We start from the raw sequence: 27927 nt of genomic DNA, 5'->3' as shown, positions 1-27927 counted from the left end.
AGTTGGCAGCTCACCTTACATCACTATTAATTTTATTTTGGACTTCGAACTCGAAGTTAGATTTTATTTTGTTTTTGCTAAAAGTAATTGAAATTCTTTAATATTTAAATATGTCTCGCGTTTTGGTCGGAGTTAAAAGAGTTATCGACTATGCTGTCAAGGTAAGTTAATTAAAATGCATATTTTAGGTTAATAGAGATAATCAAGTTCGGAGGTCGATCTAATCATTGATAAAAAAGAGTTATTATAAAATACTGTGCACCGTCTTAATATCTCATCTCATTATGTACACATTTTTACTTTAGGTAACCATAAAAATCGAAGTCTAAACATTATGACATTTATGACGTCCTGTAAACAATATACTTACTTTTTTTATCATCATATCAAAAAAGACTTTTAACTAGCACAATCACATTTAATTTACATATAGTCTAAAAACGGCCTCAAGTTTTAAAAATCTGTGACTCCGTACTTCATGTGTCCTGCAACTCTAGAATACTCCCTGTGTTTCAGGTCCGTGTGAAGCCCGACAAGTCTGGCGTGGTGACGGATGGAGTGAAGCACTCCATGAACCCCTTCGATGAGATCGCGGTGGAGGAGGCGGTCCGCATGAAGGAGAAGAAGCTAGCCAGTGAGGTTATTGCCGTCTCCTGCGGCCCCACACAAGCTCAGGTAACAATGCCACGAATAAAATCCAGGGTTTAGTGCTACACTTAATTACTCTTTCAAAAGGGGTTGGTGATCTTGTTGAATTTGTTAGTAGAAGTGTTGTAACGTGTTTTGTTAACATGCTTAGTAGGTATATCATGTAATTTGTGGAACTTAAAGATGGTTTAATGCTTGAACCAGCAAGACCTAACCATGGCAATAAGTGACAAGGAAAAGTTAATGATGGGCCCATAAACAAAAATGATAGAGTTAAAAGTTGTGGAATGTATGGGGCCCAATACATTCGACGACTCTTCTCGTTCCGAACAGATTATATCACAATTGTCTTAAAATGAATTGAATTGAATAGAGGACTTAATTTTTTTAATTACTTTTTGTCATATTTTCTTCAGTTACCATGATAGCTATTCATGAAATAAACAAATTTAACCATATTTATCATTACATGCGATATAATTCGTTTAATTGTTGTATTTCGGCATTATTTATTTTGTCACAATAATTGAAATATAATCTTATTCAGGAAACCTTGAGGACAGCTCTGGCCATGGGTGCTGACCGCGCCATCCATGTGGAGGTGGCCGGTGCTCAGTATGAGACTCTGCAGCCCCTGCATGTGGCCAAGATCCTTGCCAAACTGTCCCAGGATGAGAAGGCTGACATTGTCATAGTCGGAAAACAGGTTGGTTTGTTGGATAACATTTACCACAAAAAAAATATTTTTATTAGTTTATTATAAAATAATCATGTAAACAATCATATTTATATCTCTTACTGTAGACAAATTAACCCTTTAAAAAAAAAATCAAAATCAAAAGCATTTATTTTCAGGCTATAAGGCCCATAGATACATACCTTACAAACTAACATATATATACAATTATAAAAAACTTAAATACTAAAAAAACATTTTCGTGACGCAGTTTTCTGTTGCGGCGTCACTTGCTCTGGTGTAGGATTCGGCAGATTCCCACGGAACCGCCGAAATATCACACCCTTCGGCCAAAAGTCCGTGCTCGCGATGGCTTCCAGCAGCGGCCGCGGCACGCGCACCACAAACGAGCTGAAGTGCACGTAATGACGCGATCGCAGCTGGAACACTTTCAACTCGTAACGGGTCTTCTTGCGCAGATATTCCACCACATCGTCAGCCCAGGCTTAGGCTTAGGCATAACATACTTTCGATGTCAGTTTAAAGTTTCTTAGTGAATAGAATCAGGCGTTACTTTGCGGAAATCCATACTAATTAAAACCAAAATATTACTTTGCTAATCCGCGAAAAGATAACGTGCTAGTCAATCAGTGCTAACCCGTTATACTTACTTGCGTATTTTTACATGCAATTAATATTCCCACCCTCCCACCGCAAAAATAAATACGCAAATAAATATAACAAACCACCAGCAAAAGAATAAACCTCGACACGTGTTTCGCCTCTCTACGAGGCATCCTCAGGAGTTGTTGACGGTCTGACGCCCGGCAACGGAATGACCAGCACATTAACATACCAGATAATGCTGTTCTTCTTTCATTGGATGTAGACAGTTTGTTTACAAATGTGCCATATGGAGAGACTTTGGAGATTATTAAGGGTCTTTTTGAAAGGCAACGTTTACATCCTGGGGAAATAGATGAATTGATAGATCTAACAGCGATTTGTATGAAACAAAATTATTTCAGATTTGGGGGACAGTATTATTTGCAAAGTGATGGTTTGGCTATGGGTTCACCACTAAGTCCTTTAATGGCTGATATTTTTATGGACCATTTTGAGAACCAGCATATTGTGAGCAACAATAATATATTATACTATTTTAGATACGTGGATGATTTGATTATTTGTTGGACGGGTAGTATGGGCCTGCTGGATGCATTTATTGCTGAAATTAATGGTAAGCATCCAAAAATTAAGTTTAAAAAGGAACTAGAGCAAGACAACTCATTGAATTTTCTAGATTTAACAATCACTAAAGTAAACAACAGGCATCAGTTCAAAATTTACCGTAAGCCTACACATACCGATACAGTTATCCCGGCTTCTTCCACGCATCCGTGGCAGCATAAGTTGGCTGCTTTTCATTGTTATGTGCATAGAATGTTGACTGTGCCTCTTTCTGATGAACACTATCAGATTGAATTAAATAATATTTATCACTTAGCAGTTTCGAATGGTTACGATAAGTCTGTTGTGGATGGTATCATCAGGAAAAAGCGGAATAGTATGGTCAACACTATGTTGTATGCGGCACGATCCTCTGAACCGATTAAGAAATATAAAGCGAGCATAACTTATGTTGGCAAGTTGTCTGATGCAATTTATAAAATTTTGAAGTCTAACGACATTCCTGTGGCCTTTAAGACAAATAATACTTTGCACTCGAAGCTTTGCAATGGCAAAGATAAGATCGAGAATGGGAAAAAGTCTGGAGTTTATAAGCTTACCTGTGACGATTGCAATAAAGTGTATGTGGGGCAAACGGGCCGTAGTTTCACTACTAGGTATAAAGAGCATGTTGCGTCATATAGACATAACCATCCAGAGAAGTCCAATTTTGCAAAGCACTTATTAGATACAGGTCACACTTTATCTGAGAATCATTCTTTTGATATTTTACATGTTTGCGAAAAGGGATTGCGTTTGGGTGTTCTGGAACAACTGGAAATAATTAGGTACAACAATAGGGGCATGATTCTTAACGAACAATTGAATGTTGCGTCATCGCCGTTATTACGAATTTTTCCATCTCACTCACACTTGCACGGTAGGGGGAGTGGTCAAGGTATAAATATGGCCGACCATTCTAGACAGGTCATTCCGTTGCCGGGCGTCAGACCGTCAACAACTCCTGAGGATGCCTCGTAGAGAGGCGAAACACGTGTCGAGGTTTATTCTTTTGGTGGTGGTTTGTTATATTTATTTGCGTATTTATTTTTGCGGTAGGAGGGTGGGAATATTAATTGCATGTAAAAATACGCAAGTAAGTATAACGGGTTAGCACTGATTGACTAGCACGTTATCTTTTCGCGGATTAGCAAAGTAATATTTTGGTTTTAATTTTTATTTAAAGTTTCTTGATATTTAGTATATGTACGGAATAATCGCATGTAAACATTAACACCCTTAACGTTTACACCCTGTACAGATGTAGTGCATAATTATTTTCCTTCGTCTTTTCACGGAAACGTACGAACGTGTCTTGCTATTTCAGTCAGTCTCGGTACAAAAAGTACTGACGTTGACTGAAGTAGCATGACAAATATGGACGTTTCGGAGATAATACGAAGGAAAACAATGGGGTTGGCAACTGTCAAAGGTTTGCCTAGATGGCGCCATCATAGCTTGCCCCTTTTTCTATGAGATTTGGCTTAAAGAGCTGGCATCCAGGGTATTAAAATAAAAACTTTTTACAAAAAAAAGCAAACCGACTTCAAAAAGGATGAAATAAAATATTATCCTTTTTGAAGTCTATGCGTTACCAACTGATATGTTTGAAGTCGGTGCCAAGCCAAATTTTGAAGCATACCATGATTTTGGTGCGATTCGATAAGGATGTACCTACGTTGGATTGCCTTACACGACGACAATGAATATACTTTCTGTAGGTACAGTCGACGTTAAAAATATGTTTACACTTTTCGCCTTATATCAAAGGTGTAAGGTGCAAAAGTGTAAACATATCTTTGACGTCGATTGTATCTAAGAACACACCTCAGAACACACGATCAAACCTTCTTGGCGCAGTCTGTACCATGTTTGTCGGCACATTAGTGGAAATCCAATGCATTTTTTTTCCGTCGTATTTTTTAAAGAGCATTTCTTACTAATGCTCGAACAGTCTATAGCACGCAAGTGTGAGATTGGGACTGAGTAATTTCCCGTCCTTTATCCAGAGGACTACATTTCAAAATATAAAACAATTCAAGAAATTTACCTTCTTGCCAAATTTCACGTAAAGCGGTTCAGTTGTTTAGCCATGAAAAGGCGACAAAGAGGCAGACAGAATTACTTACACATTTGTAATAGTTATTAGTACAGTTCTAATTAAGGTCCGACCGAGAACACTTTTTTTGTCTCGGCCGAGACCGAGACCGAGACAAAATGAAATTCTCGGCCGAGACCGAGACCGAGACCGAGAATTTGAGAAAAGAAAGAAAAAATACGTATTTTGCAAAAAAAAACTGTATTTTCATAAATACTGACTAAAAACATACAAAACTCTTCTCGGGCCCACTTGCGCTAACCAGGGTTAAAAAATTAAACAGCTAACTTAGGATTCATCACGCCATGTACGAAACTGAAAAGTAAATGCGAGGTTTACCATTTATTTTTTTAACTCTGGTTGGTGCAAGTGGGTCTGATAAAAGACGACGAAAAGACATTAATAATCAAAATTAAATAGTTCTATATTATAGCACAAAAACAATAACTTTTCAGCGTTGTGGCCAGTTAAATTGTGACGCCGCTCGTCGTACAATTGACCAGCCCTGCTAAAAAGCTGTTCGCTAGCCACACTTGTTGGTGGAGCCGACAAAAATTTTTTTGCTGCAGGGCGCAGGAGTTGGTAAGGCGATGAATGCCAGTATTCGTAGATATTTGCATTCCTATGCAGCCTTGGCTCTCTCAGATAATTGTCAAGTGACGATTCAAGTGAGTTGTCCGTCATTGGGTCGTCATCAGACTCGATGGAGTCGTGAGCTGCCCACAAACTTGTCTCATTGACGGATCTAACTGAAGTTGACGCTCCACCCTGACGCTCTCCAAGTCCTGCCGGTGTACCTAATTGTAAAACTTCAAAAATTTTAGTCTTGGCTCCGTTTACCTCGTTTTCGGTCAAATATTTTGTTTTGAATCGGGGATCCAACAATGTTGCACAAATTAAGGGGCTCGATGTTCGTATGAATGAAAAGCGATGATTGAGTGAGCACAACAACTTGCTTTTCATCTCAGCACTCAGCAGCAGCACAATTTTGAAGAGCATCACTTTCATTGTTTTCTATATCTGCTGACATTGCAGTATCTGCCGACGCTACAAACTGACTTTGCCCGCTAGTTGACGCAAGTTTTCCACTTAACATGGCTACTAAAGGTATCACCAAGGAGACACATGATGCATCTGACGACATGTCTAATGTGGCCTCATAAAAACATTCCAATACACTGACAGCATCTTGCATCGTCGTCCATTCTTCGTTATTAATTTCATTGATTGAGCCCCTTTCGACACGGTATAGATTAATCGCATTTTTTTGCTCAATCAACCGTGACAACATTAAGTACGTGCTGTTCCAACGTGTTTCCACGTCTTGGAATAGGGTGTGTTCTGGTAAATTTAAAGTTTTTTGGAAAGTATTTAAATACCTCCGTGCCTGCTCACTTCTATGAAAGTGTCCGACTACTTTACGACACTTTTTTAGTATTGTTATTATGTTTGGCACCGATAAAATTGCGTCATGAATCACCAGTTGTAGTGTATGAGACACACAGCCCAACGAATCGTACTCCGCAACCCTTGTAGCACGGGCCATGTTCCCAGCATTATCGCGAAGAGCAAGGTGGATTTTAGAGCTTATATTATAATCTTCGACTACTTCTTTCAGTTTCTCGGAGATATAGTCGCCCGTGTGGTCATTTTCTAAAACTGATGCACCCAAGATTACTTTTGGTCGTTGTTCATTGTGCACAAAATGGGCCGTAAAACTCAGAAGTGAACAAGTTTTAGTAGGATTTGACCAAATGTCTGTAGTAAAACTTATCCACTCGGCCTCATATAGCAAATTGACTACTTTAGTTTTAACTTTTTCAAAAGTTTCCGGCATTAGTTGGGTGCGAAAAATTTTTTCAGATTTCAATTTATATTTTTTTGGTCCTGCAGGGTCCGCAAAATTTAAGCGCTTAAATCCTTTTCCTGACACAGTGTTATAAGGCTGCATGTCAACTAATATATAATCCATGATAGCCTTATCTATGCGTTTTGTTATGTCATGGTCATGGGGCCATTGGGCTTTTGGCGGATTCGCCAGCAATTGCTGCATCGTAGGTTGAGTCTTCTTGTCTGTTTCAAGAAGTACAGGGCCCGCTGATTTTAAATTATTTTGCTTTTCAGCTGCTTGGTTTTTCAGGTCATCTATTTGTATTAAAAAATGTTCGTTTTCTGTCAAATGATATTTCGATAAATGTAGTTTTAACCCTTTAATAGTTTGAAGCTTAGGTTGCAAACTTCCCAGAGACACTGTTTTCCTGCAGAGCTTGCATTCTGCCTTAGATGGTTGTGAATTTTTTTTTTCAAAATACTCCCAAATAGGGTTTATTACTTTAGGCATTGCAAATGCAAAATGTACCTGTAACAAGGTAGTAGGTATCTTTTGAAAAATAAAATTTTCATTTTAAATATCAAACATTAAACAAAAGGAAATCAAATCAAATCAACGAAGAAAAAAGTAAGTCAACTAAGTAATTTTCTGATGTTCTTGCCTTTTTAACAATTCATATCAAATAAAATAACAACAATTTCTAGATCCAAAGCAACACGAACTTTGTTGAACGAACACGAACCCACGAAAACAGTATTTAGTTTTCATATTTAAATTAATTTCCAAATAGTCTCCACCATTACTACTATTACTAATATCGCTACTGCCATTTGAATATGATTTTTAACTAGTAGGCATAAAGTTCAAATAAGTCATTTACTTTCATTCATTTAATATTAGTACCCAACCCACCTATCGTTAAATAAAAAGCTTTAAAAGTCGTCGCAAAATCTATCGTAATAACCTAAAACACAAAATAATGTTTAGTTTACGTACTTACCTACGGTTTAAAGTTCACTCGTACACAACACAACACACAACAATGTTAGCAAATAACTCTTAATTTTTTAAGCACTGTGCCTAATGTGCCTTTATGTATCTCATTTAATGTTATTCTTTTAGTAGTACACCAAAACATAAACAAACACAACAGTGGTTACTTGATAATCCTGCAATACCGCCAATGGCGCCAATTCACCTACTTAATTGGTTTAGATGTTAAATTAAACACCAATAGAAATCAAGTGAACTGACACGAAGTGTCGCAGAAACCCACCAGGCAGCCAATGAGATCGTACGACAAGCTCGCCACCCGCGCGCGAAAGTTTAAATTCGCAAATCGGAACGGTTTCACAGTCTCGGCCGTGGCCGAGAATCTCGGCCTTATTTGGCCGAGAACCGAGACCGAGATCTCGGCCCGAATTTCGGCCGAGACTGCCGAGACCGAGACCGAGACCGAGATCTCGGTCGGACCTTAGTTCTAATGGGATTTATAGCCATAAAGCTGATTATTTTTGACTGGTATTGTTACTACTTGGCTTGGCACCGACTTCAAACATATCAGTTGGTAACGCATAGACTTCAAAAAGGATAATATTTTATTTCATCCTTTTTGAAGTCGGTTTGCTTTTTTTTGTAAAAAGTTTTTATTTTTCCGTTTTTAGTTTTAACGCATTGTTAAGAGCGCGACGCATGAATGAAAAACAAGATCATGTTTAACACTAAATTCGTGTACCTATTTCTTTAATAAATATGTAATCAGGAATTTTCTCGAGTCCGTCTGGGAAATTATAATTCCTGTCACTATTACACTAAATCCATCCTCCGCCCCGCCACTGACCCAATCCCTCAACGCCCCGATCACTCAACCTCACAGCGCATCAACCCCTGATCCAGGAACCCCTCGACCCTGAACCAGAAATTTTCTCGAGTCCGTCTAGGAAATTATAATTCCTGTCAACTAAATCCATCCGCCCGCCCCGCCACTGACCCAATCCCTCAGCTCCCCGATCACTCAACCTCACAGCACATCAACCCCTGATCCAGGAACCCCTCGATCCTGAACCAGCAACCCTTCAACCGCCATTCCCCGACCCCTTAATCCCTGACCCCTTAACTCCTAACCCTAATCCCCGATCAGTAGCCTTACCAGCTTACCACGAGTTTGACATTGATATATTCGCTAGCATGTTTGTAACTTGCTTCCTATGCATCTCGCTCGTACTAACCTTAGTGTGAGCGAGATGCATAAAAAGTTACATTTAGATGCATAAGACGTTAGCGAATGTGTCAATGTCAAACTCGTGGTAAGGCTACAGTTGCAGTACATCAAATTGGTGGTTTTCGGAAGCAAATGCTCGAGTTACTTTAGAAAACCCCGAAATCACTTAACACGTGCCTTTAAAAATTGAGGAGTTCCCTCAATTCCTCATGGATTCCATCATCAGACCAGAACCAAAAATAATACGGAAACACCTTGGAGGTAACTTCTTCCAAACAAAAAAAGAATTACTCAAATCGGATCACAGGTGCCGGAGTAATCGCTGAACATACTTACATTTAAAGAAATCATCATCATTATCATCAAAATAATCATCATCATCAGGTCTACTTCATCAAATTGGTGGTTTTCGGGAGAAAATGCTCGAGTTGCTTAAGAAAACGCCCAAAACACCATGCATGTGCCTTTAAAAATTGAAGAGTTCCCTCAATTCCTCATGGATCCCATCATCAGAACAGAACCAAATTAAAATGGGACCAACTCGGAGGTAGCTCCTTTCAAACAAAAAAAGAATTACTCAAATCGGACTACGGATGTCGGAGTAATCGGTGAACGTACATAGAAAAAAAAAAAAAAAAATAGCCACAACCGAATACAGAACCTCCTCCTTCTATGAAATTGAAGTCGGTTAAAAACAAAAATTTGACACATTTCTAGGGATTGACGGGGCAAGCTATGATGGCGCCATCTGCTAAAAACTTCCACCGGCCAACCCCATTATGCACTACATCTGTATGTACCTACCCTTTAGGTTTGGGTTTAAGGTTCTTAGTTTAGTATTTTTGTTTTTTTTACAGGCTATTGATGATGATTCGAATCAGACTGCCCAAATGACGGCCGCCCTTTTGGATTGGCCCCAGGGCACATTCGCTTCAAAGGTAACCCACCCCATAATACCCATAAGGTTGATACTTTGTTTTATATTATTTGGTGTTATTAATGATGTGATCCCTTGGCATGAAATTAATTATCGCAAGATCGCGACTCTAATTGGAATAAAAAAAAACAAGTTTTTCCTTCTAGCTAGGGGATCGCGAATCAGGTTAAAAACATTGTGTCAATCTATCTTTCGTTTTCAAGAGAAATAAGGACAATGTGAGTCTGAGTTATACAGCCGAGCTGTAGGCCTATCTAGCACAGGAGTGGCGCGACAGTACCTCGCTCGCGAGATAGACTACCCGCCTGGTTCTGTTTGTATTAATTAAAGAAGGACGGGTAGTCTTATCTCGCGGGTTAGATACTGTCGGGTGTAGAAAACCTTGGAGGAATGGCGTTATTGGCAGGGGCGTATTTACCATAGGGCCAAGGGGGCCATGGCCCGGGGCGGCAGGCCGCAGGGGGGCGGCGAAGCCGCCCCCTTGCGGCTTTTTCTGGGCGCCTTTTATAATCAAACTTAGCTATATTTTTTATTATATTTTAATTGACATTTAAATTAATAAACAAACGAACGCTTCAAACCCCACCAATTGCTAAAAATATCTACCAACAAGTACCTAAATTAAGCAACATTTTCGTTCAAGAAGTATTAGTACGGCGCAGTGCCGGATTTACCACTAGGCTGAGTAGGCTGAAGCCTATGGCGGCAGATTTTAGGGGGCGGCAAATTTGGGTCAAAAAAATATTTTATTAGCTGTTCAGATAGGGTCGACCAGAATTTTGTCGCTCCCCTATTTATTTGTAAAATTTAAATAACAAGCCTTGTCGATTTTGCCGCCCTCTGTCATGTCAAGACCCTTTATATTGAGACAGACAGACGGCCGGACGGACAACAAAGTGATCTTATATGGGTTCCGTTTTTTTCCTTTTAAAGTACGAAACCCTAAAAATGTACCTACTATTTTCTCGAAAAAATTTCGCGCTCGCTACGCTCGCGTTTTCACGTACGTACCTAACATTATTTGTTACCCATCTGACTATATACATACGGGCGGTTCTTGTGTCTTCGTGGTATTGAATCTCACTAAATTGTTCCGATCCCATGCCGAAACTCAGTACAGATAGAGTGCTCTCGATATCAGGTACAAATACAATACTTTTCATGACTTTCCAGCACCACAGAATGAGGGATAATGGTACGGCCTGTGTAATACGCATCCCTACTACTGTCGTCTGCATAGCAATGATTATCATTGATATGCAGCAATGACAGCACAGAACCTAGTGCAACGCCAGCGGTAATGTCCACACTATCGGAGCAGCTTCCGTCTACTATACGGCTCATGTGAAAGCTAGCGATCCATTTGTATAACATATAGTCCCTCGAGCAGACTCGATGCCAGACCCGACCGAACTCCTTAGCTATATCCAGCCTGACTGCCATATCTCACCTTGATTCTCAATGGCCAAAACCCAGCAGTACCCACCGGTCACCGATCAGATCAGGCAAATATAACGAGGTCGCATCGTCATTGAGTGACAAAAACGGCCCATATAAATCTGTATCTAGAATAGTGACATTAGTGACGTCACCTTTCTGCACTCAAAAGAATAAAAAAATATCTACGTTCCACTATCAGCGGAGAGCGCCTGAATAGCTTAGCTCTTCTTAATATAGAAGCTGAGCTGACAAACGTTTTAAATTACGACAGCGTTATTGATGATTTTGTCAACCAATTTGTACATAGGAAAACAATGTAAATGCCTATGTGAGTAAATGGTAAATGTTTAGTTTTTTTTTATTTCACACCCCAAAGGTACTTGTTGCAGGTTTTTTTTGATGAAGGGGGGCGGCAAATCAAAATGGCCCGGGGCGCCAAATTTGTAAATACGCCTCTGGTTATTGGCAAACAAAGTCGCATATTTTAACTCAAGGATTCTAGCCCACTTTAAGCATGGGAGAAACTGTCTGAAATAATAGTCTATTTTTAGGTGGAGAAAACCGACGCGGGCCTGACGGTGACGCGCGAAATTGACGGCGGCTTGGAGGTGATCAAGACGAAGCTGCCGGCCGTCATCAGTGCGGACCTGCGACTCAACGAGCCCAGATACGCCACGCTGCCTAATATCATGGTGAGTCATTACTCATTACAGGTTTGATGTTGGTTGAACAAATTGATGTCGAAAGAAACCAGTGCGAACCCGGCACCGAGCGACAGCGGCGGCGACGGCAGGCAGCGACGATCGCACCGCCGGTTGCGTGAGGCGAGTCCGCGGCCTAAGGCATACTAGGCATGCCTTGAACTCCTAGGAGCATGAAATTAGAGTACTGTCTTTGGTTTAACACGCCTAAATCAATGATCAAACCCAATATGGTCCTAGCCTAGGGCGCGGGCGACATTTATTCCGTGAATAGTAAACTGAAAGATGCATCTGAGATCTGTTACGCCAAAAAAACTCCAATTTTCAAAAATCATCATCATCATATCAGCCAGAGGACGTCCACTGCTGGACATAGGCCTCCCCCAAAGAGTGCCACAATGACCGGTCTTGCGCCACCCGCATCCAGCGGACTCCCGCGACCTTTACCAGGTCGTCAGTCCACCTTGTGCCTTGTGTCCACATTTTCAAAAATAAAACGGACAAATTAAATTATAACAGCGCCCGTTGCTGACTTAAAAGCACAACAATAAAGTACCTACACAGCATTTTTATCAGAGTTAATTCTTTCAGAAAGCCAAAAAGAAGCCCCTCAAGAAGGTAACCCCCAAGGACCTGGGTGTCGACATCGCGCCCAGGATCAAGGTGGTGTCTGTGGAGGATCCCCCGGTGAGACAGGCCGGCTCTGTGCTGCCCGACGTGGACACCCTCGTCGCCAAGCTCAAGGAGAGCGGACACGTCTAACCAGTACCACCTTGACCTCAATCGTACCAAATAATAATATTTATTCGCGCGAAGCACATAGGACATTGCGATGTTGCGTAGGTCTCGCGTACTGAATGATATTATGGGCCACTTGCACTATTTAACTAATTAACCCGGGATTAACCGGTTAAACCGTTAACCCAGTGTCAAATTGTACTGGTTTTACTGGTTAACCCTGGGTTAGTGAATGGTGGAAGTCGCCCTAATTCGCGCAATTAATACGGTATTACGTTATATGTTTAATGCGCTCGCTTGGATAGCTGTTACTGTATCACAGTCGCAAGACGACATCGGAGACCTCAACGCCTATGCGATTATACGGTGGTGGATTGAGGTTGTTGAAAATGTTGCATGCATGTTGTATAGTGTAAATTCGGTTTATATCTTGTGTAATGCAATGTGAATCAATGTAATTAGTGTAAATTGTTAAATAAATATTTTCCCATGTTCATTTTATTTTATTTTTGTTAACAATCTAGATTATAGTCTAGAGTGTCTAGACGATAGAGATTGGTTGGTGTAGTTCAACAATTTGCTTTGAATCTAATCTCAAGTGGACTTTTATTCAAGTGTTAAAAAATACAAATAAAGTTATTTGTGAGGTCCTGACCTCACGGTTAGCTTCCCAAACACCTGTATTTGGGAAGCTAACCGACTACGGCAATGAAGCGTTTAACGATAGAATAAACGTCCTCTTACGTGTCGAGATAGAAGTCCCTTGTGAATAAAAGATGCATATATTGATCGGTGATCAAAGCTTGTCAACAGTGCCGGCGAGTACATTTCTATGAGAACACTTCTTCGATGTGATCTGGCATTGAATATATATCTATAAGAAAGCTATAACTATAAATAAAACAAGGTATAGATATTTGATATGGCTAATATAATTAAGTATCTAATACATTGTCTCGCCACTGAAGGGCTCGTACCACACGATCTTGCCCTCGAGGCAGCCGGTCACGAGCAGGTGGTAGCGGGGGCTGAACTTGCAGCTCACCACTAGGTCTTGATGGTGTCCTAGACTTTGGCCCACGTCGACCTGCAAACAATATTTTATTGAATTACTGTTTGCGACTGAGATCACTATACAGGGTGGCTAAGAAATAACTGTATTCTCGTCGCCAGGGAGGTTTTGGGATTATACAGAGCAACTGTTACTATGGGCCAACCCCGAAATCGCGAAAAAAAAATTTGGCTGTTTCATACATTTAGGCTGGTCCATTTTCTATGGGCGGGTAAATTTTTTTTCGAGATTTCGAGGTTGGTCCCATAGTAAAAGTTGCTCAGTATAATCCTAAATCCCAAAACTAACGGTGCAGTAGATAATAAATAGTATAGTACCTACCTACTACGTTCTCCTCGATGCGACACTCGAAATCTCTTTGTCCTTCTCTAATGCACGAGTCGCATCAAGCATTCTCTTTTTGACTCATAATACCATGCCTTAAGGGTGGTATTCCATCTGTCCAATATTCATGTCCAATGTCATTGCGTCTCACTCTATCAAGCAAAATGTGAGACAAAATACAAATTGGACAGGTGGAATACCACCCTATTGTCTGCTCGGAGCAGTAGAGTAGAGGGACCGTGCGCGTTGGAGGGTCTGCCCTCTTGTTGCCTGAATCGGAAACATAAACATGTACATTGCCAAAACAAGTGCTGCCATCTATCGTGCTCGTACGTTTTCTTGTGCATACTTGCATAGTAGGTTCTGCCATCTTGTAGGTAGGCTATATCGGAACCATAAACTTCATATTTACGCCTCGCGCCAAAAACCTGATAGCTCCTGTTCTGCCCCCTATAGTTCATGCACGCTCCCTAGTGAGTAATAGCGGAGTGAGCGCATTAAGCTTCGATATGTTCTATGGTCTATGAATACTACTATAATGCGTAGAGGAGACTGACCATGGGTCTGGGGCCGGTGAAGTTCTCGACGCAGTGCGACAGCTCGCCGCAGCGGTCGTCGAGCGCCAGCAGCCGCATGCCGCACCCGAACGGGGAGCACACTAGCCGCCCGTCCGCTGAATAGCACAATTCCTGCAAATAATCCTTTGTTAGTTTTTATACAAAGGAATATCAACTCTATTTCTTACAGTATAGGTTCAAATTGCAGTGGCAAATTTTGGATTTTTCATTTGTATGGCTGGGCCTTAGGAGGTTATACCCATATACTGGGCATAGATATGTACCCAAAATGGATGGTAATTTACATTTGTGCACAAACTAAATTGAACCTTATTACCGACAAGACAACTATCACTAGAGAAAATAACCCGAAAGAGAGCATCAAACCAGAGGACTGTGTCTCACTTACACCAGTTACCATATTGATACCTACTGTTTTTTTTTCACGGTGTCATTGTAAACTGAAGTGATTTCCGTAATCAAAACCAGATGTAACTTTCCCTTCGGTCACACTTTATATTATATGTATAGCTCGTATAGCTCAATCCGTTGTATCAGTTGTATGTGTCAGGACAGAAATTAGGGGGAAAAGAAACTAACAAGTCTAACAACAGTACAGAAAGATTACACGCGTTGGAGAGGTTAGAGCTCCTATACACTATACTCTGTATCTTTAGGTATTTAAATAAAAGTAAACAAAATCTACCATCATATGACTCCTTAAGCCAGTTGAGGGTAGATGAAAACATTACATGATCAAATAATGTAAACTGAAAATCGTAATTCAAGACCAAAAAAAGTAAGACAATTTTGCCACTTTTTACTAGCGCGTCTTGTATTTATGTAAAAATAAGTAAATAAAGTACTTTTTTAAATCGTAGGAGTAAAATGATTAATAAATAAATTATCTTAGCGTGTTTATTTATAAAAAGGAATTTACTATTTTACAAACAAATTATTGCAGTGGCAACATTGTCTTACTTTTTTTGGTCTTGAATTACGATTTTCAGTTTAGGCAGGTCACGGATCCAGGCGGATTTGTCACTGCGTCACGAAAATGTTTTTTTAGTAAGTATTTAAGATTTTTATTATTGTATATACAGTGAAACCTGGATAAGTGAGATCTCAAGGGACGAGCAAATTTGTCTCACTTAAAGAGGCATTCCACTTACCCAGGGTCTCAGTTAGCCAGGTATAAATAAATTTCTGTCTCATTTATAGAGTGTTCCATTAATAGAGGTCAGAAAAGAGGTTATTTCAGTTATAGAGGTGGTAAATAAGGTATTTTGTCAACATTATGTATGAAGTTATAATACTTATAATGTTCAACAATAAATAAAGGTAAAATAATCGACGTAGAAGTAGTACGACGTAGTAGTAGAACAAAAATAGTCGACGTAGCTCGGAAAGCGGCCAAGCTAAAGTGGGACTGGGCTGGTCATGTCTGCCGAATGCCGAGTGAGCTGTGGGCCAAGATCGCCACAGAGTGGCAGCCCAGCTCAAAACGAGGAATTGGCAGACCACGTCGGCGATGGCGAGACGAGTTAGACTCCTTTTTAAGGGAATGGCCAGAGACTGCACAGGATCGGGAAGACTGGAAAAAGTGGGGGGAGGCCTTTGCCCAGCAGTGGGACATTATAGGCTCCCAATAATAAAAAAATAAATAAAAATAATAATACTTGTTCTTAAATAGTTTTTTAAGTCTGTTTAAATCTTTATTCGAATTATCTTTGAATGATTCTACTTCTGCAAAGGATGTATTTTGTTAAATTAAATTTAAAATGGACTTCTTTGCGTCTTAGAACTATAATAAATGAAAAGTAAATATTTGGTTTTTCGTTTCTATAGTTTTAACTACTTATTCAAACTAACTAAATAAAACTAAAAGTCGAATTTTGTCGAATGCGGAATTTTTGGTTAGACTAAAGTTTAAGATGTTCAATAAATGCCAAGTTAAAGAGGTCATAGATTGACGTTATCTCAGATACAGAGGTCAATTCCTATAACATTTAAAAAAAAAATGAAGCAAATGTAATCTTTCAAATATAGTCTCAGTAAAAGAGGTAAAATACCCTCTCTGTCTCAGTAATAGAGGTAAATTTTACTATAAAATAGAAACAACTAATTCCAGTTATAGAGGTCTGTTTTTTCTCACTAACAGACGTAATTCAGTGCTAAAGTGTTGGGACCGCACCATGAGTCCCAGCTATAGAGGTTTCCCACTTAACCTGTATATGTTAGTTTGCAAGGTATGTATGTATGGCCTTAGTAGCCTGAAAATAAATGATATGATTTGATTTGTATTTGGTTGGTTAACCAATAAATGTTATAATATAACTACCCGAAAATGTACAAATTGTTTGTTTACTTTTATTTAAATACCTAAAGATACAGACTACAGCCCACTCAATTGAAAGGACAAATACTAACTTTGATAAACCCTTTCCCCTCATTGGTCTCCTCGATGTAGTAGAGCAGGCGGTCGCGGTTCTGCCGGATGTAGTGCTTGATGGCCTCGCCCTCCGGCTCCGGCGACGACGCCCGGGGCGTCTGCCCGGACGTTGAGGGCGATATGCTGAGAGGAATAAATGGATTTTTTAGTTTTATAATTAAAGTGCAAAAAAAAATTAATAACTACGTCCGGATCAGGAGATGAACCCGCAACCTTGGCTTCACCGGAGCCAATTCTCACAAGTCTGACAACTAAGGTCATCATCACCAAATCTTTTAATGGCTTCTTTTCAGCGACATCTACCGCAAGAATCAAATTTCTAGGACGAGACCGACGTCACATATCTGATTGGGAAATCTTAAGTTCATCAATTAGCTTACGTGTCTAAGTGTCAAGTTAATTTGGAATTGGAACATTAATCGGGTGCATCTCCATCAGTGGGTTGATTCTGTCAAATTGTAAGTTCGGTGAATGATTTTGTATCTCACTGATGATGTTGCCATACGTCGAATAGAATTAAGTCTGGCTTATTTATTAGGCAGCGCGAGACCCGACGAACTACGCGTATACCCGAAGGTCACTTCCGGGTAAGTTGGAGCTTAAACATGACCCAATACCTGGTAAAAGTGTCTCGATAATCGTGAGGGTGGGCCTTCGGCCTTGAGTTGTGATGAGCGCGAGGCAATGGCACAGTAACCCATCAGCACCTTTTAGGTAGTATATCGTTCAACGACCTACTAAAGGATGTGGTGAAACGACAGTCGTTGGACACCATTACTGCGACAACGAAACTGTCGGGGGACATTAGCAAATAGCCTCGGCGCGCGCGAGGCACGTCTACACTGGCCGTTTTGTGCGCGAGGAAATTGTCTCGCGCGTATGCTCGCTCTGTGTGGATCCGGCTAATGGCTGAGTACCTCTGTTCGTCTTCGTCGGCGCGTGGCCGTACGCGCGGGCGCACGGCGGGCGGCGTGATGCCGGTGTTAATGCCCATGATGCGCTGCATATTGAAGTTGCGGTGCCCCTGTCCTCTGCAAATATACCACTGTTTTACTTTCTTCTGTGATGCAAGAGTTTCGCTAAATTCCGGTATTTGATCGGTCGATTGAATTGTTTGGTCTATCTGAGCCGTGCACCAGCGAGACTCGCGTTGGATCATTTTGGTTTCTCAAAGTATACACCGGTTTTACATCCGTAAAAAAATATGAATTTCACCATACCTTGGCAAGTGAAGGACGAGCCGACATGAGGAGACTCAATTTTAATTTTACGTACGTTACACAGCGCACTCTTACTTAACACCTATAAGGCCGCGGACTGAACACACACGGTTGACGGTTGCATGCGTCCAGTTCACAGCCTCAGTTTACGGGAATAGAGACGGACCATGATAAGTATGCAGCGAATTTGATAGCACAGAACGTAGACGTTTAACTAACACTTCCACGCTCTATGCTATCAAACTCGCTGCAAAATTATCTCGATCAGACTCTACCAAAGAGTTATTTATTGAGAAATATACAGTGAGAGATATAAATTCAATAACTTTTTGCTGCAATAATATGTTACCCTTCGAAGGCCGCAAAAATATGTGACGCGCTCTTATTGCCCTACTAATAAGATCGTGTCAGATATTTTTGCGGCCTTCGTTGTGTAACAAATTATTGCTTGTAACTGTACAAGGTACTAAGTGCTGGAGTACGAGTAGTGCTCACCTGCCCGCCAACTCTTGCAGCATTCTGTGTTGTTTGATCGTGATGGACGCCTCCCATACATCGTTCTGAATAGAGGATAAGTCCTGGTATTAAAAATATCCGCTTTACATGATTATTCACGCTATTTTGCTACTTTCTTCTGCAAAAAATGAAGGACAAGTTCGACTGTGTTAACAATGTTCTTTTAATTTAAACTTTCACGATTTTTACACATTATTAAGTCGCACAGTCACCTGCAATAATATGTTACTCTTCGAAGGCCGCAAAAATATGTAACACGCTCTTATGGCTCTACAAATAAGATCGTGTCAGATATTTTTGCGGCGGTTCGTTCTGTAACATATTATTGCAGGTGACTGCACAACGGGACTTAATCGCGTATTTCAGTTTTAAGATTTACCTCCGACGTTTCGTTCGAGGACGGCGTTGTCCCCGTGGTCTCGGAGAAGACTGGCTAAAGTTGACATCAACATCTACTAGCCGCGTGAGTGTTAAATACGCAATTAATTTAATAATATGCTTTTGTATTTAAAAAAATTGTTTGTTTTGATAAAACTAGGGATGTACCGACTAGTCGCCGACTAGTCGGGAAAGCCGACTATCCGGCCACATTTGTAGTCGGCGATTAGTCGGCGACTAGTCGGCAAAAATGGCCGATTAGTCGGCACTTTATTAGTGAAAGAAAAACAGAAAAATAAGAAATCAACAGTCAATATTTACCATATGTTTTATGTTTATTTTACTAAAATACCTATTCAGGGTGCATACGAAAACTTTTGTTCATATAATTGACCGTTTGATTGTTATCATATGTTGGTGGGCTGGTGTTTTCCTCTACAGGTCGATCTCAACTGATTCTCGTGTAATTTCATCTGCAAGTTCTATAGTTATTTTTTTTATTAGTAGGTATTCAGTTTTTGTTTTTGTTTTTTTTAATGGTGGAGACATGAGGAACTATTAATGTTATTGCAAAATTTAGAGACTTTAGTCAGGGCACGTTGCTCGTAAAGATGCTGACCACAGGGGATAGGTTCTTAACTGGCGATTACGTACGGGAAATAGAGCCTTGGAAATACCTCCTACAAGCTGTACTGACGGTCTGCTCAGGATCGCAAAATAAAAGAACTAAAGACAGAAATTAAACGAGGATCCTTGTGATAGGTCTTTGAACCTGTAGAGAACACCTGTTAGCCAAGCTAAATTATGATGAATAGCGCATCCAAAGGAGCAAAACTATTGTTTTTCACCTGAACTTATACGAAACTAATGATCTGGCCGACTAGCCGACTAGTCGGCCGACTAATCGGCCGTTCGAGCGCCGATTAGTCGGCTAGTCGGCCAAATCAATAGTCGGTACATCACTAGATAAAACATAAAGGTGATATATTTTGATATAACTATTTAGGTTTAGGAAGAATCCGAAAAGGTAAACCACTCGCACGGAGTGATTAAAATAAACAAAAATGTTATTGTATAAACTCTAAATGCTTCCGGCAATTTTATGTTATAATAGTCATTAGTCACACAACATGAGGCCAATTCGAACTTACATTCCGATATCAAAATGATGTCGTTTTGACACCATTCACGTGTGCATTTTGCTCGTACATGTACCTATCGGTGCGAGCGAGACGCGTGGGCGAACGGTAAAAAAATGACATCACATCAAAATGTAAGTTCGAATTAGCCTCCATGTAAACTAAATGTGACGTCCCACGGCTAAAGGTACCTTATGGCGCTTACGACGCGTAGCAGTCTATTCGTATAGGACCGTCGTGAATAACAGCGTAAGCGCCTCCCGCCGTAATGTATCTTTTCGTGGAACGTCACAAATAGTCGAAATAAAGTAGATGACTCACCCCGCCTAGTCTCGGCTCGGGCACGCGCGCGGCGGGCGGCACGGCGGCGGGCGCGCGCGGCGCCGCGGTCGCGCGGTGCTCCGCCCAGGCGCGCCGCGACAGCGCCGACGTGCCGCTGACACATTATTATTACTGTTATTAACCATGCCTTTATCCATTTCAGTCGCGAGTTATGCCGCATACAGAACAAATCGACGAACGCGGACGAGGGATATTCAGCGTTTGCCTTCGACGTTGGCCTTCGGAGATACTTCCACACACCGACCGAACGAACGGCAAAGGATCGTTGGCTCCCGTTCCGGCTCAAATAATGGGTTAATACCTAATTATTATTGTTAATTTTATTTAACATTACGATTTAGCACAAGGAAAAGAAAAATTCAATGAAAGCGGAGAAAGACTCCAGTCCCATATTAAAAAAAACCGGCCAAGTGCGAGTCGGACTCGCACACCAAGGGTTCCGTACCATTATCTATAAAAACGGTCACCCATCCAAGTACTGACCCCGCCCGACGTTGCTTAACTTCGGTCAAAAATCACGTTTGTTGTATGGGAGCCCCACTTAAATCTTTATTTTATTCTGTTTTTAGTATTTGTTGTTATAGCGGCAACAGAAATACATCATCTGTGAAAATTTCAGCTGTCTAGCTATCACAGATCACGAGATATAGCCTGGTGACAGACGGACGGACGGACAGCGGAGTCTTAGTAATAGGGTCCCGTTTTACCCTTTGGGTACGTAACCCTAAGAAGTGTTCATTGGACGAACCCTACACACTGAATTTTATCGAATGATTCGTGATCCCTTTCGACTATACCGCCACGCTCCGGGTCGTTAGCGACCAAATCCTAAACCGTACAGACACTCAAGACAGAACTAAACGCCAGCGAAAGCCCTCCGTTCGCGTTTGTAACGTTAGCTTGGTGTGTACGTGGCATTAAGCCGGATTAAGGGCCCATACGCACATATGGCTGTACCTGTGGCGGCTCGTCGTACTTTGTTTTTCATATGTTTCATACGCATTTAAGGGCCAAGTTACAGTATGAAATCGGTGCGATCCGTGGTGCAAGTGGTGCAACCACGCAAAGTCTGTACGTCACCAACAAAATCACTCACATTTTGAATGTTATTAATTGATAAAAACAACTAAACTTAAGACAAGTATGCTAATGATTGTATAAGATAGTTATGCGTCCTTAGAATGTAAAAAATTGCTACAGTTATAAAGAACGCTGCAAAAGAGGTAGCAAGGTTGCATTGCACGCAAATAGCCTACGCGCGTGGCGTAGGCAAACTCTAAAGCCGTGTCCAGACGGGTGTAACGTCGTGTAATATAGCGTCAACGATATGGACGGCACTGCGAGAGTCTTTTTGGGCTAAAGACCGACAACCGATGGATCCGGCACGAGCGTTACATGTAATGCTCGTAGCACGTACCGTCCACACATAGAATTCCTGTTACATTACACGTTACACCCATCTGGACCCGGCTTTATAACTCTAAAACTTGGTAAAAATGGTGAATGTATTGCGACTCACGGTTGCTCGGGCAGCGCGGGCGTGACGGCGGCCTGCGGGCGCGGCTGGCGGTAGGGGCGCGGGCGCGGGCGGCGCGGCGGGCGGCGCGCGCGCCGGGCGGGCGGCGCGGCCGGCGCCGGCGGCGGGTCGCGCACCGACGAGTCCCGGCCGCACTCCACCGGCTGGATGTCGTGGATGCACGACCACTGTTCCACACCGAACAATGTTATGAGACGCCTGTCATTGACTGCCAATGGTTATGTAATTTTTTTATGACAGTTGTGTCGATTTTTAGACCCAAATAAAAAGACACGACCGATACGATAAACAAATGTTTGTACGAATTTGTAATAGCGTTCGCGAATTCTTTCGCAAACCTACTCACGTCTCGCACTCGCGAATAAAATATCAGCCCTTCACATGCATGCAAACCTTGGAATAATATACAAATGTCAGTGACCCGAAAAAATACACAATATAATCACTAAAGATTAACTAAATATTACCTTTATTATCTTCATTATTACCTCTGATCTGTCGTCGTGGCTTATATTTCTACTTAATGCGCTCCATCCTAGAGGATGTATCTGAAAATAAAATTAACATTCTAAATAACTGATTCACTATCTTAAACCAAAAGACAGAAACACCTAGACATGCAGGTTTGCATGGTGAATAGATACACACTTCCGGTATGTTGGTGGCAGAGAGTTCGAAACGAAATCGCCTGTGGGGCCAAGTACAAGTAATAACAGGGCTGGAGTTACTGACCTGTAACGCACTAACAACCTCCGCGTCGTTGCCCTCCGGGAAGTCGCTTATGAACTCGATACGGTTCTGGCTGCGCTTGGAGTCGAACAGGTGGTCGTACTGCGCCGCTATTGGGATCAGCTGGTTACTCGTTTGCATCAGTCTGTACATGTTGGGCTGGAACAACGAATGGATATAATGTACTAATAAAAAATGTAGATTGCGAAATAATGATCATCACCATCATCATTTGTTTAAGGACGAACGCGGATTGGAATTATCGGTCGAAAGCTGATAAAAATGCGTCGTATATAGACACTATCATAGCAGGCTCCTTTTCTTTTCTGTGGGCTCCTTGGACGCCCATCTTAATACCGGCGGGCGTCACACTTATTAGCTAAGCATTAAAGTTCAATAAGAAAAGTGAGTGGGTAACTGTGTAACATACATCCTTGTAATGTACGCCATCATTGCTGATATAACACTTTAAACTCTCGCGTTTTGTACACATATTTAATTACACAAACGGGTCTACCGCGATATAATTTCATTGTTTTTACCTTTAATTCCGACGTTTCAGCTGAGTTCAGAGTTGCACCAGCTGTGGTCACGGAAAGACTGACGTCCCAACAAATGTCAATGGAGATATTAATAAAACAACACTAAACTACCCGAAAAACCCGCAATTAAAAGAAAAACAATGAAATTATATCGCGGTAGACCCGTTTGTGTAATTAAATATCATTGCTGATGGAATGCGAGCAGCTTAAATGGAGTCTACTATTTTCGATATCGGTAATCTATATGTCCATTCTTAAGTCCTGCACGCCAAGGTCAAATAGTTATCTAAAAACCACTTATGTGAAATTTTGTATTTATTAAAGTAGATTTGGAAACCCCTGGAGTTGCAAGCGTCCATAGGTTGATAACCGTTTCATCGCAAGCTTCAAGTCAACAATCAACAAGTATCATTATCATATCATTACCTTGAACCCATGCAGATCCTGCGCCAACGTACTCAAGTTGAGATCATGGACAATAACCAGCAGGCCGCGCGTCGTGCACATGACCATCTGCCGCGCGTCCGGCGACAGCCGGCACCGCATCAGCCCGCTCGCGTGGAACACTCTTTGGTACACCAGGTTACACTCCGAATACGAATTAATATCCCAAGTGTATATACTCCCGTCTAGACCCGAAGTGACAAGAAGCTTGTCTTTCATTGAGAATTCTATGTTTTTGACCCAGTTGCTGTGGCCGAGTAGTGAGCAAATCTTCTTTTTTAGGTTCCGGACGTCCCAGAGCGCAATGGTAGTGTCGTCGGAGCAAGTGGCGAACATTCGCCCGTCTAGGAATCTGGAAATAAAATGGAAGTCAGAATCAGAAGTACCATATGTTAGTGTCACACCATATCTAAGTCAAAAAAGATCTCATACACGAGGATACGAAAAAGAAGGATAATAATTTGATTTGTCGCAGGCCAGTCTAAATAAAGATATTATGTATCTACAAATTTACTCAAAGTTGCAATGTGAATGCCATTTTATGCAAGGACATCTAAATTATTATATACATATAGTTAATACCCTTCCGTTCGATTAAGTACTGGCATCACAGGTGATCATTAATTGAAATAGGCATTAGAAAACCACAAGTGTTGATTGAATGCCTAGCTTAAATAGCTCTTAAAGTGAGTTGACTTCCTATATTTGGAAACGAGGTCGTTGTTGACTACAATGACTACATAATGTAATCAAGTAAAGTGTAGTATCTAAATAAACAGTTTGCAAATGAGTTCTTTATACATGAGTATTTAATACCTAGAATTTGATGATATTAAAACAATAACAACCTTGGTAAACCACCAACATCTTTCAAATACTTTCAATATAGGAAAGCTGGTTATAGTAACAGACTACTTGAAACCTTAATGCATGTGATTAAGGTCTACAATACTGTGTTTTCAATTTTACTCATTGAACACGATTAAAATGCGTTTTTGTCTTTTATTCATAATATTGTTGTGAACTTTGATCCTTCCAATCTCCACAAAGCGATTTTATCTGACATATCTTTGATAAAATATGATAATTTTATTAGAGTGTTTCTTTTATTTTTTGTCATTTCTATATATTGTGGTCTTTTTTGCCACTTTTGTGTTATTTCTAGTCAGGATCGCGAGCCCTTTTTATCCTTATAGGAGAAAAAAAGTGTCCTAAAACTTCCATACATTTTTAAAACTTTCCTTTTTGTTGCCATACAAACTACATATATGGGGAAATGGTAACACAATAGGAAAAGAACACAAAAGTGGCAAAAAAGATCACAATATATAAAAATGGCAAAAAATAAAAGAAAAGCTCATTATTGAACTGTTTTTTTTAAATATTCCTAGTTAACCTTATGTCCAAGTTTTTTAAAACTCTGCACACATTTTTTAGTTTTTGTATTTATGTTAAGAATGATTATTTCTTTAAAGCACGTCTAAGTCTAAAGTAGGCACAGTAAGCATAATAAAATACTGCCATTACGATATTGCTGTTTGTGTTGTTTTCCAAGATAATAGGTAATACTGTTTGGCAAATATTTACTTTGACCTAGACATTGTTATCATCCAAAGGGGAACAAAATATGGTTAAAATTCAACTACGATTAGCAATATATACAAATTATTATACAGGTTGGCAAAAAAATTACTGCATTCCCGTTGCCAGGGAAGTTTTGGGATTATACTGAGCAACTTTTACTTTGGGATCAAAACCGAAATCACGATAAATAATTAGCTGTTTCACACATTTTGGCTGGTCCATATTCTATGGAAGGGTAAATTTTTTTCCCAGTCCTGAAACCTCCCTGGAAACGGGAATGTAATAATTTTTTAGCCACCATTTATAAATTATAATATTATGTTTAAGTTATTAATTTCATTTACTAGAAAAAAGTGCTATGATTAAAACATATGATTTATGAAATACAAATTAAAATGTAGTTTAGATACTTTAGTTAGATGATGGACTTTATTTCTAATAAAAAATGTTTCTGGTTCTGTTAGGCAACAAGAAATATAGATAAAATATAAAATACCATGGAATTAACTTGATCTTTAAGCCATTTTAGCCAATGGAAAACCCTAGCAAAAAAGCTGCTGAATCTATGGTATGGTATTATCTCAATGGGGTTGGCCGGTGGAAGTTTTTAGCAGATGGCGCCATCATAGCTTGCCCCGTCAATCCCTAGAATTGTGTCAAATTTTTGTTTTTTTAATACCCTGGATGCCAGCTCTTTAAGCCAAATCTCATAGAAAAAGGGGCAAGCTATGATGGCGCCATCTAGGCAAACCTTTGACAGTTGCCAACCCCATTACCAAATTACATGGTTTCTTGTCTTTATATGCTCTTAATATCCAAAGGATCAGACCATCACTTCAGGTGCCAACTAGTGATTTTTTAAATAAAATAATATAATTATAGATTAGAAGATTAGCTGGGGCAGAGGTAGACCAAAAAAGAGATGGCGGAAGAAAGGGGAGGCCTTTGCCCAGCAGTGGAACACAAAATAGGCTATTCAAAATATATATATTTATTTTATTTATTTATACTTAAACTACAAAACCAATATTTGGTGCAAGTGAGAATTAAGACTTACTTGACACAATTAACACAATCAGAGTGGGCTCCATTGACTGTGTGTATCCTCCGGTGAGTGAGTGAGTCAAATATCTGTATAGATTTCTTCTCACATGCTGCCACCAATAGGGACCTGAAAACAATTCTTTCATTATTACAATGTTTTTAAGATACTGTACTTTTGAATTTTATTACTGTGTGCTTTTTCTTTTCTATTGAAAATGGTTGTAGCAAGCTAACTGAAATATGCCTACCTCATACCTGATTTTTGATTAGTAAGATACATACAATACAATTTAAAAAACATATTTATAAATATATAATTATTACAGCTCTCTCCAGTTAATGAAAGAATTTTCAACAGTGATGTTGAGCCCTTTTACTTGTGAATTTATATATTGCTGGGCAACACAAACATATACCTATAATAGCTGTGACACATTTAAGGAAATCAGCTGATCCCAGTTTATAAACAATAGTCTTGTGTTTACAAATCAAAACAAATATTTGTCATTTGAACATTGTATGCAATTTCACCCAAAATTTTATGTTTCATAGACAACAAATGCAGGGAAGTGTCTCAATCAGGAAGCTTTAGACTTGTTTTTTTGTGCCAACTAGAGAGGTGCAAAGTCAAGGCTACCTCACAAGGAAATGAGTCTTAAGTATATACCTATGATTCCTCTAGCATTTTATTACCCGTCCGGTGAAAATTCAAGGTTGAACACGCCTCCCGTGGGAAGGGCATTCGCGTCTTCGGAGCTCCAAGAGGCGATGGGTTTCATGCCGCAGTAGAGGCTGCGGGCCAGCGCGTCACCGGCGCCCAGTGGCGGCGCGAACCCCACCTCACGTCGGAACAACCGGTATGGGCTAAAGGCTGAATACTTCGCCAGGAACACACTATCGTCTTTATTACCCATCGTGAAACACTACACTACGCGTACGCGAGCCTAGGGCGGAATCAAAACACGTTACTTTATTAAGTACAATACATAGCAGTAAATGCAACTATATCTGGAACGCAACATTTAAGAAACTACATAATTTTAAGTGATAATTGACTTATGGATAGATACTTTAATAATTATCCATAGCTCTTATTAAATTACTCGCAGCAATGGTCAATAGTTGATTTTTGACGTTTGGTGACAAGTGGTTAACCATAGACAACACGTCCCTCAAATGTGCAAGAGCGATAGAGAGGCAGATAACGAAATTTCATTTTTGAGTGTATCGGGGGAAATAAACTTGGTCAAGCAGATCCTGACAGTAGAAAAAGGCGGCAAATTTGAAAAATGTAGGCGCGAAGGGATATTGTCTCATAGAAAATTTGAATTTCGCGCCTTTTTCTACTGACAAGATTTGCTTGACCGTCTATATTATCATATCTATAGAGCCCTTTCCGAAAACCATAAACAAAAAAGACAAAGAATGTGAATAGCGCTGAGGGGCTACCGCGAAAACCGAAATTCGCAAATTGCGGGGATCTTACTCTTTTACTCCAATGAAGGCGTAATTAGAGTGACAGAGAAA

At 40.3% G+C, this 27927-nt stretch overlaps 3 protein-coding genes across 5 annotated transcripts; 1 reads left to right on the top strand and 2 right to left on the bottom strand.

Moving 5' to 3' along the window:
- Positions 1–13014, top strand: LOC134799592 (electron transfer flavoprotein subunit beta). Its single transcript, XM_063772028.1, has 6 exons — positions 1–161; positions 517–675; positions 1196–1354; positions 9562–9642; positions 11633–11773; positions 12374–13014. The coding sequence occupies exons 1-6, from the start codon at positions 111–113 to the stop codon at positions 12542–12544; spliced, it is 762 nt and encodes a 253-aa protein (XP_063628098.1). The 5' UTR covers positions 1–110; the 3' UTR covers positions 12545–13014.
- On the bottom strand, positions 5617–7006 carry LOC134799653 (zinc finger BED domain-containing protein 4-like). The gene has a single exon (XM_063772093.1). It carries the CDS (start codon positions 6991–6993, stop codon positions 5617–5619), a length of 1377 nt encoding a protein of 458 aa, XP_063628163.1. The 5' UTR covers positions 6994–7006.
- A 419-nt stretch (positions 13015–13433) lies between the features above and the next one.
- Positions 13434–27523, bottom strand: LOC134799577 (DDB1- and CUL4-associated factor 10). 3 transcript variants are annotated; one of them, XR_010145429.1, is made up of 12 exons: positions 27094–27523; positions 26414–26527; positions 23755–24124; positions 22790–22945; positions 22546–22605; positions 22040–22224; positions 20500–20614; positions 18641–18723; positions 17843–17970; positions 16904–17048; positions 14474–14605; positions 13434–13607 (listed from the first exon to the last, which is right to left on the bottom strand). XR_010145429.1 is itself a non-coding variant. In XM_063772008.1 (12 exons), exons 1-12 carry the CDS (start codon positions 27312–27314, stop codon positions 13464–13466), a joined length of 1839 nt encoding a protein of 612 aa, XP_063628078.1. In that variant the 5' UTR covers positions 27315–27523; the 3' UTR covers positions 13434–13463. The 3 variants fall into 3 exon arrangements, 2 of the variants coding, with proteins under 2 accessions (XP_063628078.1, XP_063628079.1); XM_063772008.1 differs by having other exon boundaries at positions 17843–17956; XM_063772009.1 differs by having other exon boundaries at positions 17843–17956; positions 18641–18705.
- Positions 27524–27927: the final 404 nt, after the last annotated feature.

The sequence above is a fragment of the Cydia splendana genome, chromosome 18, assembly GCF_910591565.1.
Source record: "Cydia splendana chromosome 18, ilCydSple1.2, whole genome shotgun sequence".
Lineage (NCBI taxonomy): Eukaryota > Metazoa > Arthropoda > Insecta > Lepidoptera > Tortricidae > Cydia > Cydia splendana.
This window is presented reverse-complemented; position numbering and strand designations above follow the sequence as displayed.